The sequence below is a fragment of the Erinaceus europaeus genome, chromosome 11 (assembly GCF_950295315.1).
Source record: "Erinaceus europaeus chromosome 11, mEriEur2.1, whole genome shotgun sequence".
Taxonomy (NCBI): Eukaryota; Metazoa; Chordata; class Mammalia; order Eulipotyphla; family Erinaceidae; genus Erinaceus; species Erinaceus europaeus.
In genome coordinates, this window is record NC_080172.1 from 114,705,150 (window position 1) to 114,717,258 (window position 12,109).

Below are 12,109 nucleotides of genomic sequence, written 5' to 3' on the forward strand. Positions count from 1 at the left end.
CCACCTGCACTTAACCAGCTGCGCTACCGCCCGACTCCCCAATTCTCTCTTTTTTAAATTTGTGATTCTATATTGATGCTCAAAATTACAAAATAACAGTGGTACAACTCTGCACCAATCCCACCACCCAGGGTTTCGCACCTCCATTCCCTCCACTGGAAACTACAGCAGTTCTCCCAAGGGTGCAGGTAGGTGCTAACTATTATTTCTGTAACTGTCTATATTTATATATATTTGCCCCTTCCCCTCTCACCATGGTCCCATCTTCTCTTCTTTTCCAAATCACACCTACACCTATCACTACTTCTGAATGTCCCCCCTTTTTCCTCTTCTCTGTCCGGGTCCTGATGGGGCTGGAGTTCAGAGCCCTCTGGGCATCTCCCCCTGTCATTTCTCCCCGACTGGGAGTGTGGACCAGAATTCCTACTACAGTGCAGAAGGTGGGAGCTCTGGCTTCTGTCATTGCTTCTCTGATGGACATGGGTGTTGGCAGGTGGGTCCACACCCCCAGCCTGTTTCTATCTTCCCCTAGTGGGACAGGGCTCTGGAGAGGGGAGGCTCAGGGACACATGGGCAAGGCCGTCTGCCCAGGGAAGTCACAATGGAATCATGATAGTATGTACCTCTCTGCTGTTTTTTTTAAATATAAACATGTACTGATATGTATACAAACATGTATAGTTTAAGTGTATGCGTATATTTTACTGTACATAGGAACAAAGAAATTGAAATGGAAGGGGGAGACAGGAAGAGAGAGACACCAGCAGCCCTGCTTCACCGCTCATGAAGGGTCCTCCCTGCAGGTGGGAACTGGCGGCTTAAACCCAGGTCCGTGTACACTGTGCTGTGTGCGTTCAGCCAGGTGCGCCATTTCCCAGTCCCTACCACCCTGCTTTTATAGTGACTCAGAGGGGACAGGTGTCACCCTGCTAGTAAAAGGGACCATGGGACCCACAAGGTAGCTCTTCTGGGAGGGCACCTGCTTTGTCCAACCTGCAAGTGACTCAGGTTCTGGCCTAGCCCCCACCAAACTGGAGGAAGCTTCTGTGTTGTGGTGTCTCTCTCTCTCTCTCTTTCTCCCTCTCACTCTCTCTCTCTCTCTCTCTCTCTCTCTATATATATATATATATATATATATATATATATATATATCCCTCTCTCCTTCTGTCCCTCTCTCTCAGGAGGACAGTGATGCCATATGCCCATCTGTCTCACCCCATTCAACCTCTACCCCTTTCTCCCCTTTTCTTAATAAAAAATAATGCCTTTTATCAACAACTCTATTGCCTACACTAGGAATCCACTGCTCCTGGAGGCTATTCCCATTTTTGTTGCCAATGTTGTCGTTATAGCTGTTGTTGTTGTTGGATAGGACAGAGAGAAATCTAGAGAGCAGGGCAAGACAGAGAGGGGGAGAGAAAGACAGACACCTGCAGACTTGCTTCACTGCCTGTGAAGCGACTCCTCTGCAGGTGGGGAGCCGGGGGCTCGAACCAGGATCCTTAGGCCGGTCCTTGTGCTTCGCACCACCTGCGCTTAACCCATTGCGGGTTTCATGCCTGGCCCACTTTTTTTTTTTTTTAATGTGCCCAGGCATGAAGCAGCTCTGGCCACTGATCCAGGCATCAAGCTAGGATGAACAAAGGAATGCATCTGCCCTGCCCTAAACTGATATAAGACACCACTAATGAGGTGTCTCTTTGCACAATGCCAGGGGGTTAAAAATTTCCATTTAAAAAAAAGAAGGGGAGTCCAGCGGTGGCTCAGCGGGTTAAGTGCACGTGGCGCAAAGCTCAAGGACCGGCGCCAGGATCCCAGTTTGAGCCCCCGGTTCCCCACCTGCAGGGGAGTCGCTTCACAGGCCACCGCAGGTCTGCAGATGTCTGTCTTTCTCTCCCCCTCTCTGTCTTCCCGTCCTCTCTCCATTTCTCTTTGTCCTGTCCAGCAACAATGATATCGATAACCACAACAATGTTAAACAACAAGGGCAACAAAAGGGAAAATAAATAAATATAAAAAAATAAATAAAATGTTAAAAAAAAAAAAAAAGGACCTCTTTCATCTCACCACACATGCCAAGATCTCATAGTTGACCCTCTGGATTGGTGGGTGCATCCAATCAAGTCCACCTCGCCCGGTCCTCCATGCCCCTCCTCCCTCTCTCCAACCCACACATCTCCCACAAAGAGAAGAATTGCCAGAAATCTAGCTGTCTGTAGGCCCAGTTTGCACAACTCGTTTCTACATTTCAAAATCACTGCTCCTGCTGATGGCACATTCGCTAGACACCAGTGCATTCACCAGGCACTAGCTCTGTCGCACTGCAGCCTCTCAGTTGTCTCTGATTTTTTTTAAATTTATTTTATTTACTTATTTATTTATTCCCTTTTGTTGCCCTTGTTGTTTTATTGTTGTAGTTATTACTGATGTCATTGTTGTTGGACAGGATAGAGAGAAATGGAGAGAAGAGGGGAGGCAGAGGGGGAGAGAAAGATAGACACCTGCAGACCTGCTTCACCGCCTGTGAAGCGACTCCCCTGCAGGTGGGGAGCCGGGGGCTCGAACCGGGATCCTTCTGCTGGACCTTGTGCTTAGCGCCATCTGCGCTTAACCCGCTGTGCTACTGCCCAACTCCCAGTTGTCTCCGATTTTACAACGGATTCTTCCCGCCATTTTACAGCTGTGGACCCTGGGGCTCAAGGAAATGGTCACCATTCAAGGTCACAGCAGTAGGATTAAAGTGGCAGAAGGGGAACCTGAATGGAAATTCATTTGAAAATCTGCTGTCTTTTTTAAATTTCTTTATTGGGGAATTAATGTTATACATAAAACAGTAAATACAATAGTTTGTACATGCACCACATTCCCCAGTTTTCCATATAACAATACAACCCCCACTAGGTCCTCTGTCATCCTTCTTGGACCTGTATTCACCCTACCCACCCACCCACCCCAGAAAATCTGTTGTCCTTAAATGCAAAGTCTCAGTCCTGTTCATTCATATTTTCCAAATAGTTATTGAAATCCTATCTGGCATCTGCAAATAGGGAGAGTTTAACTTCTCTTCCAATCCGTATCCTTCTGATTCCTTTCTCTTGTCTAATTGCTGTGGCTAGGACTTCCAAGGGAACGCTGAATAGTATTGGTGGTAGTGGTCAGCCCTGCCTTGTAGACTGCAGAGGAAAAGCTTTCAATATTTCTCCATAGAATATGATGTTGGCTGTCGGTTTACTGTATATAGATTCAACTAGTTTGAGGAATTTCCCACATATCCCCATTTTAAAAAAATGTTTTGATCATAAAAGGATGTTGGACCTTGTGGGAGGCTTTAGGTCCATGCAGGCACCAAGTAGGGGAAAGAAGAAAAAAAAAAAAAGTCCTGCCCTAGGAGTTTACATTTTATTGGAGGAGACAGATGACAAACTACAAATCAAGACATGGTACTAGGTAGTGATAAATGCAAAGGAAATTAAGAAAACAAATAAAAACAGGGCAGGGGGGATAGGATATCTCTCTACATCACCAAGGAATCTATCTCACTGGGGTGGAGAGACAGCATAAAGGTTATTCAAAAGACTTTCACGCCTGAGGTTCTGAGGTCCCAAGTTCAATCCCCAGCACCAAACCATAAGTCAAAGCTGAACACCACACTGGTTAAAAAAAAAAAAGGAAGTGTTGACGGGTGAGATAGCATAATGGTTGTGCAAACTGACTCTCATGCCTGAGGCTCTGAGGTCCCAAGTTCAATCTCCCTCAGCACCAAAAGCAGGAGCTGAGCAGTGCTCTTGCAAAAATAAATAAATAAATAACAAGAAAAGGAAGGTGGGACCAGGTGGTGGTTCACCTGATAAGCGCTCACATTACAAGGACCCAGGTTCAAGGCCCTGGCCCCCACCTACAGGGGGAAAGCTTCACGAGTGGTGAGGCAGGGCTCCAGGTCTCTCTCTGTCTCTCTCTTTCTTTATCTTCCCTACTCCTCTAAATTTCTCTGTCTCTATCCAATTCTTCTTCTAGCGTTTGCCCTTCTTCCGTAGCCAGTCAACAGCATCAGGTTGAGCCTGATGTAAAGTTTCGAGACCTCCTTTGAATCTGGAGAGGTGGCAGTCATTGACTATGTGGGTCATAGTCTGTCTGGAGCCGCAGGGGCAGTTCGGGTCGTCTCTGGCTCCCCAGCGATGGAACATAGCGGCGCATCGGCCATGGCCTGTTCCATAGCGATTGAGGAGGGCCCAATCATAACGTGCTAGGTCAAAGCCGGGTTGAGGCTCGCAGGGGTCTGTGACGAGGTGTTTGTTCTTGACCTCAGCTGACTGCCAACTCTGTTTCCAAGAGTCTGGAACAGAGAAGTTCAGTGTAGGCGCAGGGGACTAGATTGGGTGACGAGACATCAAGCGTTGGACAGGGTGGGCGAAGATATCCGCGTATATTGGCAGGTCTGGTCGAGCGTAGACGTGGGAAATGAACTTAGATGATGCCGCATCCCGACGAATATCTGGCGGGGCGATGTTGCTAAGAACTGGCAGCCATGGAACGGGGGTGGGGTGGAACGGATGGTTCCAGAAATTATCCTCATGGAGGAATATAATTTGGAATCGACCAAGTGGACATGGGGGCTACGGAACCATACTCTATCCATTCTCTATCCAATAATACAAGTCAATAAAAAAAAAATTGGGGGAGTCGGGCGGTAACACAGTGGGTTAAGCGCAGGTGGCGCAAAGCACAAGGACCGGCATAAGGATCCCAGTTCGAGCCCCTGGCTCCCCACCTGCAGGGGAGTCGCTTCACAGGCAGTGAAGCAGGTCTGCAGCTGTCTGTCTTTCCTCCTCTCTGTCTTCCCCTCCTCCCTCCATTTCTCTCTGTCCTATCCAACAACGACAACATAATAACTACAACAATAAAACAAGGGCAACAAAAGGGAATAAGTAAAATATTTAAATAATTAATAATAATAACTACAACAATAAAACAACAAGGGCAACAGAAGGGAATAAATAATATATTTAAATAATAATAATAACTACAACAATAAAACAACAAGGGCAACAGAAGGGAATAAATAAATATTGTAAAATTTTTAATTAGAAAAAAAAAAAAAAAAGGAAGTTTATCTCTTTCCCCTGTGCATCTGCCCCCACCAAGTTCATTTCCTGCGACAAGGGCCTGAACTCACTTTTTTTGGTAAAGGAGGTTCTAGCCTTGGGCAAGTCCCTGCCCGTCTCTGGGTCTGTCTTCCCAGCACATGCAGGAATTGGACTAGAAACGATCCCTCAGGTGTCTTGCAACTCTGACGCTCTAGAATTCTATGAATAGGGTTCAAGAGAACAGGGACCGGCGATTGCTTCCCCATCCTAGCAACTGTTGCTAGCCGAGGGCCATCTCCGCCTAGAAGCCAAAACTCCGCCCTGGACCTGGGAGGTCTTTCGGGCATCCCATCAGACACCGCGACATTGCCTCGCTAGGCGGCACGCCTCGCCCTCGTTGGTCACGACGCTGCCTTCTGGGGGCAACTCCCGAGCTCGCCCCGTCCCTATGGCAACCGCGTCGGGTCCACGCGCCGACGGCGTGCGGCAAGGGTCAACATAGAGGCGCCCATTTCAGCCGTCCTGGACAGGTTCGGCGCGCGCATTCGGTGCGCCGGCGCCTTTAAGGGTCACGTGTCGCCCTTGCGCTCCGTCTCCTCCTCCTCCTCCCCGCCCCCCTTCCCCACCCCTCCCTCCAGTCCCCAGGCCCCGGCGAGCGCCGGTGTGGACCTGAGTCTGCGGGCTGGGCGGACTCGCTGGAGCCGCGACGCTGCCGCCGGCCAGGCCGCTGCCCTTTCCCGGTAACTCTTGCCCGGCGTGACGCGAAGGAGCCGCGGCTCAGCAATGTGTCGGTTCCTCCAGGTTGCGGCCCCGGGCGGGGGTGGGGGCGGGGGTGTCCCTGGAGCCGGCGGGGCCCGGCGCTGGGGGCGGGGGGGGGGGGCGCCCGTCCTGCGGCTCCTGCGGCTCCTGCGGCCCCGGGGGTCCCAGCCCGGTGCGGGGGGCGCTGCCCCCGGGCCACGGAGCGCCTACCTGTTGGGCAGGCTTCTTCCCGCCCCGGGGCCCGATCCAGTGGAGCTGTCATGGAAGAACTTCTCCGCCTCCCACCCCCGCCTCCTCCCCTTGCTGGGAGCCGCTGAGACCCGGAGGTTGCACCGCACGGTGGGAGCCGCGGGAATAAATGACACTTCCGATGAGCAGACCCTCTGCATCTGTTGCGCTCCCTTGGTGACCCTTTGACCAACTTTATAAAGACAGTCAAGCTTGACAAGTGTATGTAACTTGCCCAAGGTCAAAAAAAAAAAAAAAAAGTGGAAGAGGATATCTCCCAGTATTAGTATCATCATCATCATCATCATCATTATTATTATTATTTGTAGCTTCACCACTTTGGGCCTCCTTTTTTTTTTTTTTTTTTTTTCCTCCTCCAGGGTTATTGCTGGGGGCTCGGTGCCTGCACTCCAGATCCACTGCTCCTGGAGGCTATTTTTTTTTTCTCCCCTTTTGTTGCCCTAGTTGCTTATCATTGTTGTTGTTATTATTGTTGTTGGACAGGACAGAGAGAAATGGAGAGAGGAGGGGAAGACAGAGAAGGGGAGAGAAAGACAGACACCTGCAGACCTGCTTCACCGCCTGGGAAGCGACTCCCCTGCAGGTGGGGAGCCGGGGGCTCGAACCGAGATCCTTCCATCGGTCCGTGCGCTTTGCACCGCCTGCGTTTAACCCGCTGCACTGCCGCCCGACTCCTGAAATATTTTTTTTATTTATTCCCTTTTGTTGCCCTTGTTTTTTTTATTGTTGTTGATGATGCTGTTGTTGTTGGATAGGACAGAGAGAAACGGAGAGAGGAGGGGAAGACAGAGAGGAGGAGAGAAAGACAGACACCTGCAGACCTGCTTCACCGCCTGGGAAGCGACCCCCCCCCCCCCCCCCCCCCCCGCAGGTGGGGAGCAGGGGGCTCGAACCGGGATCCTGATCCCACCGATCTCTGCGCTTTGCACCACGTGCATGCGCTTAACCCCCCACACCACCGCCCTGCCCCCTGGACCAACCTTTTATTTTATTTTTATTTCTATTTTAATTTTTCACCAGAGCAGCCGCTCAGCTCTGACTTACAGTGATGCTGGGGATTGAACCTAGGACCTTGGAGCCTCAGGCATGAAAGTCGTTTCCCTAACCACTATGCTGCCTCCGCAGCCCAGTCTCCCAGTCTTGCTGTGACTCCAGTGCCCCTCCAGGAGTCTGGCCCGTGGCTCCAGCAGGTTCCCAGAGCTTCCATGCTGTGCCTCGTGAGACAGGATAGGCAGGCGATGACTGTGCCTCGATGCGGGAGAAAGTGGTGTGTTTTTCGGATTTTGTTCAGCACATAGACAGTCCCTGAATACTAATCAACAGGTCCTCCAGTCTGGAGAACTCACAGGCAGCATTTACATCTCCACTTCTCCAAAAAGCCCTGCTCTTCCAGCTGGGCAGCCCCCTTACTTCAGAAAGGTGTCACAGGACACATTTGATCTTAAACCTTGAGCAGTGTATGAAGAGTCAAGACCAACCTGACCTCTGAAAACTCACAGTCCTGGAGTGTATATCTGTCCAGTGCGGCACTCCCTCCTCGTTGGTTAACAAGCCAGGATTATCTCCCAAACGCACAGTGAATGCACCAAAGAGGGGCTTGCTGACATGGGAGGGCCGGGCCTGGTATTCAGCCCTTTGTCCCCCACGCCCCCCTCCAGGTGGGAAACCTGAGGTCTTCATCTGGCATGAACAGACAGACAGACGGCTCTTGTTCTCCTTGTTCTCATGCACGCGCTGAGAAAGAATATCACTGGAGCTGACAAACTCTTAACTCCAGTCGCCTCAGAGTGTCACAGGGTTCTTATTCCGTCCCCAGAAATGTCACAACGGTGTCATTTTCTAGGTTTGTATGTGATAAGTGTCACGACCCCACGACTGAGAACGGACCCAGGTATTCTTAAGCCAGATAGTAGACGCGTAAACATTAATTGTCAGACCGTGTGGAACAGTGTATGCGAGATGGGGTCTCCTTGATTTTCCTGTGTGTGTGTCTTCCCCTGTCCACTTGTTATTTCTTCATTTTCAGACATTTCTAAAGCTTTTCTGGGTTCGGGAAATCCAGGGACTCTGGAGAATTGCTGTTCTTACAGTCCATCTTTTCATCTTTCATAATGCTTATCTGTGGTACTCAAAAATAGCAGTAGATTATTGATTTTTTAAAATATGATTAGATTACTTGACACTTTGCCTGCAGAAATATCTTTTATTTGTTTTGTTTTTCATCTGTATTCTCTTAGACCTTTACCTAGAAAGCAAAACTGTCCGTCCAGGTTTCTGCCACTGAAACTTATTGTCTCTTCAATCATTTCAGCTCTGGAAAGGAAGAGAAATGGAAGTGAAAAAGCTGGGCCTTTCCTGGCAGTTCTTGATAGTTCTGGTTCTGATCCTGCAAATTCTGTCTGCGTTGGATTTTGACCCATACAGAGTCCTAGGGGTCAGCCGAACAGCCAGTCAGGCCGATATTAAAAAGGCTTATAAGAAGCTCGCCCGGGAATGGTAGGTTTTTGTTTATATTAAAGGAAAAGCAGTTTAACATAAGCTAAGTAGCTATAGCAAGAAACTGAAGTTTGAATCATGGGTAGTTTTTATTTGTCTCTGTTCCGAAGTCAGAAAATCCACATCTGTCTATTAGTATATCACATAGGAGAACTCATATTCCTCTTAGTCTGTGATTCTCAGTCATGAGATCCACAACTTGTGTTACTATGAAACTCTGTTTTCAGAATTTCCGGCTTAAAGAACTGCCATCAGTAATACTGGCATTTGAAATGTTAGAATGAAGTAGGATGTGCTTATTTAATTTGAAATACACATATGTAGTCAGCACAGCATAGGCTACCCTCCCCATGATACATTATTCAAAAATATCCCCCCCCCCCGTCCCCACCTGCAGAAGGAAAGCTTTGCAAGTGGTGAGGCAGGGCTGCAGTTGTCTCTCTTTCTCTCTCCCTCTCTATCTCCCCTACCCTCTCAGTTTCTGACTGTCTCTATCCAATAAGTAAAGATAATAAAAGAATTTTTTTTTTAAGTATTTCTATGCGTGTCATTGCTAAAGGGTACACCGCCAGCCAGTCTTTTCTAGATGATTGCTGATTTTTAAACTTTAAAACTGTTTTAGAGCAAGGATGTTTACCTTCAACTAAAGACTACTAAGTGCATTCATCTGTCAGCTGGTCTTCAGAAAAATAACTACTTGTCGGTGTTCTGTATGCTAGGGAATATAAAAATGTTTGTGGATTAGCAGGGTAGCCGCAACAAATTAAATGTGTTTTGGACAAGCACCGTTCCTTTGGGGCATCACTGCTCTGAGGCTGCCTGAGAAGTGAGTCGAAGGGGCAGCAGGAGGAGGAGGACGGGGTGAGCGAGACACAGGTCAGGAGCAGACAGGTGAACGGCCGGCAGCCTTTAGAGACAGTTGTGGCGCTTGCTTGAGTGCCCGGAGGGGGCTGGGCAGGAGCGCAGCGGGTCAAGCGCACGTGGCACAAAGCACAAGGACCGGTGGAAGGATCCCAGTTCGAGTCCCCAGCTCCCCACCTGCAGGGGAGTCGCTTCCCAGGCGGTGAAGCAGGTCTGCAGGTGTCTGTCTTTCTCTCTCCCTCTCTGTCTTCCCCTCCTCTCTCCATTTCTCTCTGTCCTGTCCAACAACAATGACAGTAATAACAATAATAACTACAACAATAAAACAAGAGCAGCAAAAGAGTAAATAAATACTTTTTAAAAATTAGCTTTTCTCTCAAGAAAGCTGTTTGTCTACCAGTTAAGTTATATTATGGTTACTTTATTCATATCAGCTTGCGTATACATGAACATTGTCACAGTAAGCAACTTCTGGGGTGGGAATAGATAGCAGAGTGGTTTTGCAAAGAGACTCTCATGTCTGAGGCTCACAAGCCCTAGGTTCAATCCCCCTGCACCACTCACTATAAGCCAGAGCTAAACAGCGCATTGGTTGGAGAAAAAAAAAAAAAGTAAGATGAAATTCACTGGTCGAGTATATGCACCCCATGGAAAAGGACCTGACTTCCGTCCCTTACACCAGTAAAAATAGTAAATAAGTTTTCTACAACGTGGGTGGAACTATAGAGGGAATCCTAAGCGAAATAAGCAACAAAGAAATCCTCATTCATAGGTGGGCAGAACACCGTGGTCTGTTTCGCCTGAGCCTGGGACTCAGAGGGGGGGCTGAGGACCCAGTGTCCTGTGGGTGAGGGAGGGGACAGCTCAGTGATAGGTGATGTGTGCTGACACCTGTCTTGGGGTGATGTGAAACTTCTTGACAACAGGAGTCCTGATAAACGTCCTCAGTAAAGTAAAAAGTGATTTTGAGGGAGCCGGGCGGTAGCACAGCGGGTTGAGTGCAGGTGGCGCAAAGCTCAAGGACCGGCATGAGGATCCCGGTTTGAGCCCCCGGCTCCTCACCTGCAGGGGAGTCGCTTCCCAGGCGGTGAAGCAGGTCTGCAGGTGTCTGTCTGTCTCTCCCCCTCTCTGTCTTCCCCTCCTCTCTCCATCTCTCTCTGTCCTATCCAACAACGGTGACAACAATAAAACAAGGGCAACAAAAGGGAATAAATAAAATAAATAGTAAAAAAAAGTGATTCTGAAAAAGAAAAAAAAAAAGCACTGTGTGGAAATGTATCCCTTTTATCCTGTAATCTTGTCAATATTTCCCTTTTATAAATAAAAATTTAAAAACAAAAAAAAAAATGAGGAAAAGGGAGTCGGGCGAAAGACTCCTCGTACCCTAAGAAGAAGACGCCAGAAAACGGTGTCGAGAACGAGTAGGTAGAACGCGGCCGGAGTACGCTGAGCCGGCTGGCACTTGCCTTTCTGCCTTTCTCCCTTCCTGTCTTGATGGGGATCACGGCGCCTTGGCTGGAACCCAAGTGTTCATGCATAAAAAGCGTGTGTTCTGCTGCTACAGGGCCTGGCTGCCAGCACCTCGGCCTTCATCTCACAACCCCTAAGGCTTAAGCTAGGCAGTAAGTTCCAAACCAAGTATGGTTTTTCTTCACCTCGAAATTTCGAAAGGATGTTTGTTATATCACAGTTTATACAGTGTTTTGTGTACACTAAAGATGGCGTTGGACAGGACTTCCCTAGAGCTGAACTTGTCCTTCTCGAAGTGTTCGCCACTCTGCAGTATCTTCTTTCCATGAGGAAAGTGCTCCCTACGAGCTGCATCTGTCTTGTGGTTGCCTTCTGGCCTTGGGCCGTGGTTTCCTCTGAGTCAGGCAGGGCCTGTGACTTTGACCTAGTGGCCCTCAAGGCTCTTCTCTGGTTCTAGGTCTTTAAAAGTTGCTCCCCACCCTCCTTTCCCTGTGGAATCCTGTGTATTTGCTCTTCATTTGTATAACGGCACCCTCTGTAGCTTTTCAACCTGTAACCTGAATTCAGAGAGTGAGACAGTTTTGTTGTTGTTATCATCCAGAAACATGCTTTGGAATCACTATCTTGTGGGGTTTTTTGTTTGTTTGTTTTTTTGAAGTCATACTATTTTCATTATCCCTAGATGGGACTTTTGCCACTAATATTTAACTAGGAAAATATGAGGAAGTGGAGAAATGTCTAAAGTCAACGGCCCGCCATTTGAAGTGTGTTTTGTTTTAAGGAAATGGGCCATGATTCATTCAAATATATTCCCGCTAGAAGAAGTTGGACTTTTTTTTTTTTTTATTTCAGTGTACTTAGTATCCTGTTTAGTAGCCATTTGCCTCTCGGTGGACTGTTTCTCCTTCATAGCCTTTGTTGGAGAGATGTTACTGGAAGTTACCTGACGTGCTATGTAAAGAAAAAATAATTATTGTGGTAAAGTCTCTTCACAATCTTAATACTGAAGAATCAATCAGTATAAAGCATTGATTTAGAATTAAGAGTGTTCTAAAAAAAAAAAAAAAAGTAAAACTCAACCCCTGCTTCCTAGGACTTTCAAATACCCAAAGCTGAAATTGATATAAATGTAAGAATATTATGTAATTCGATAGCAAGATGTGTCTAGTTAATTGCCAGCTGTGTATAAT

At 48.0% G+C, this 12,109-nt stretch overlaps 1 protein-coding gene and 1 non-coding gene across 4 annotated transcripts in view; one reads left to right on the top strand and one right to left on the bottom strand.

The window, feature by feature from the left end:
• Positions 1-1,581: 1,581 nt before the first annotated feature.
• Positions 1,582-1,718, bottom strand: LOC132541643 (small nucleolar RNA SNORA48). Its single transcript, XR_009552772.1, has one exon. It is a non-coding gene; the product is annotated as a small nucleolar RNA SNORA48 (small nucleolar RNA).
• Positions 1,719-5,698: 3,980 nt separating this feature from the next.
• The window catches only part of DNAJC16 (DnaJ heat shock protein family (Hsp40) member C16), a 49,088-nt gene continuing 42,677 nt past the window's right edge, over positions 5,699-12,109 (top strand). For 2 of the 3 annotated variants that reach the window (XM_060202324.1, XM_060202325.1), the window contains exons 1-2: positions 5,729-5,824; positions 8,404-8,588. In XM_060202324.1, the coding sequence (XP_060058307.1) occupies positions 8,422-8,588 (167 nt within the window). In that variant the 5' untranslated portion in view covers positions 5,729-5,824; positions 8,404-8,421. Of the gene's footprint in view, positions 5,825-8,403; positions 8,589-12,109 lie in introns of all 3 variants that reach the window. The other variant, XM_060202326.1, reaches the window with a different exon arrangement.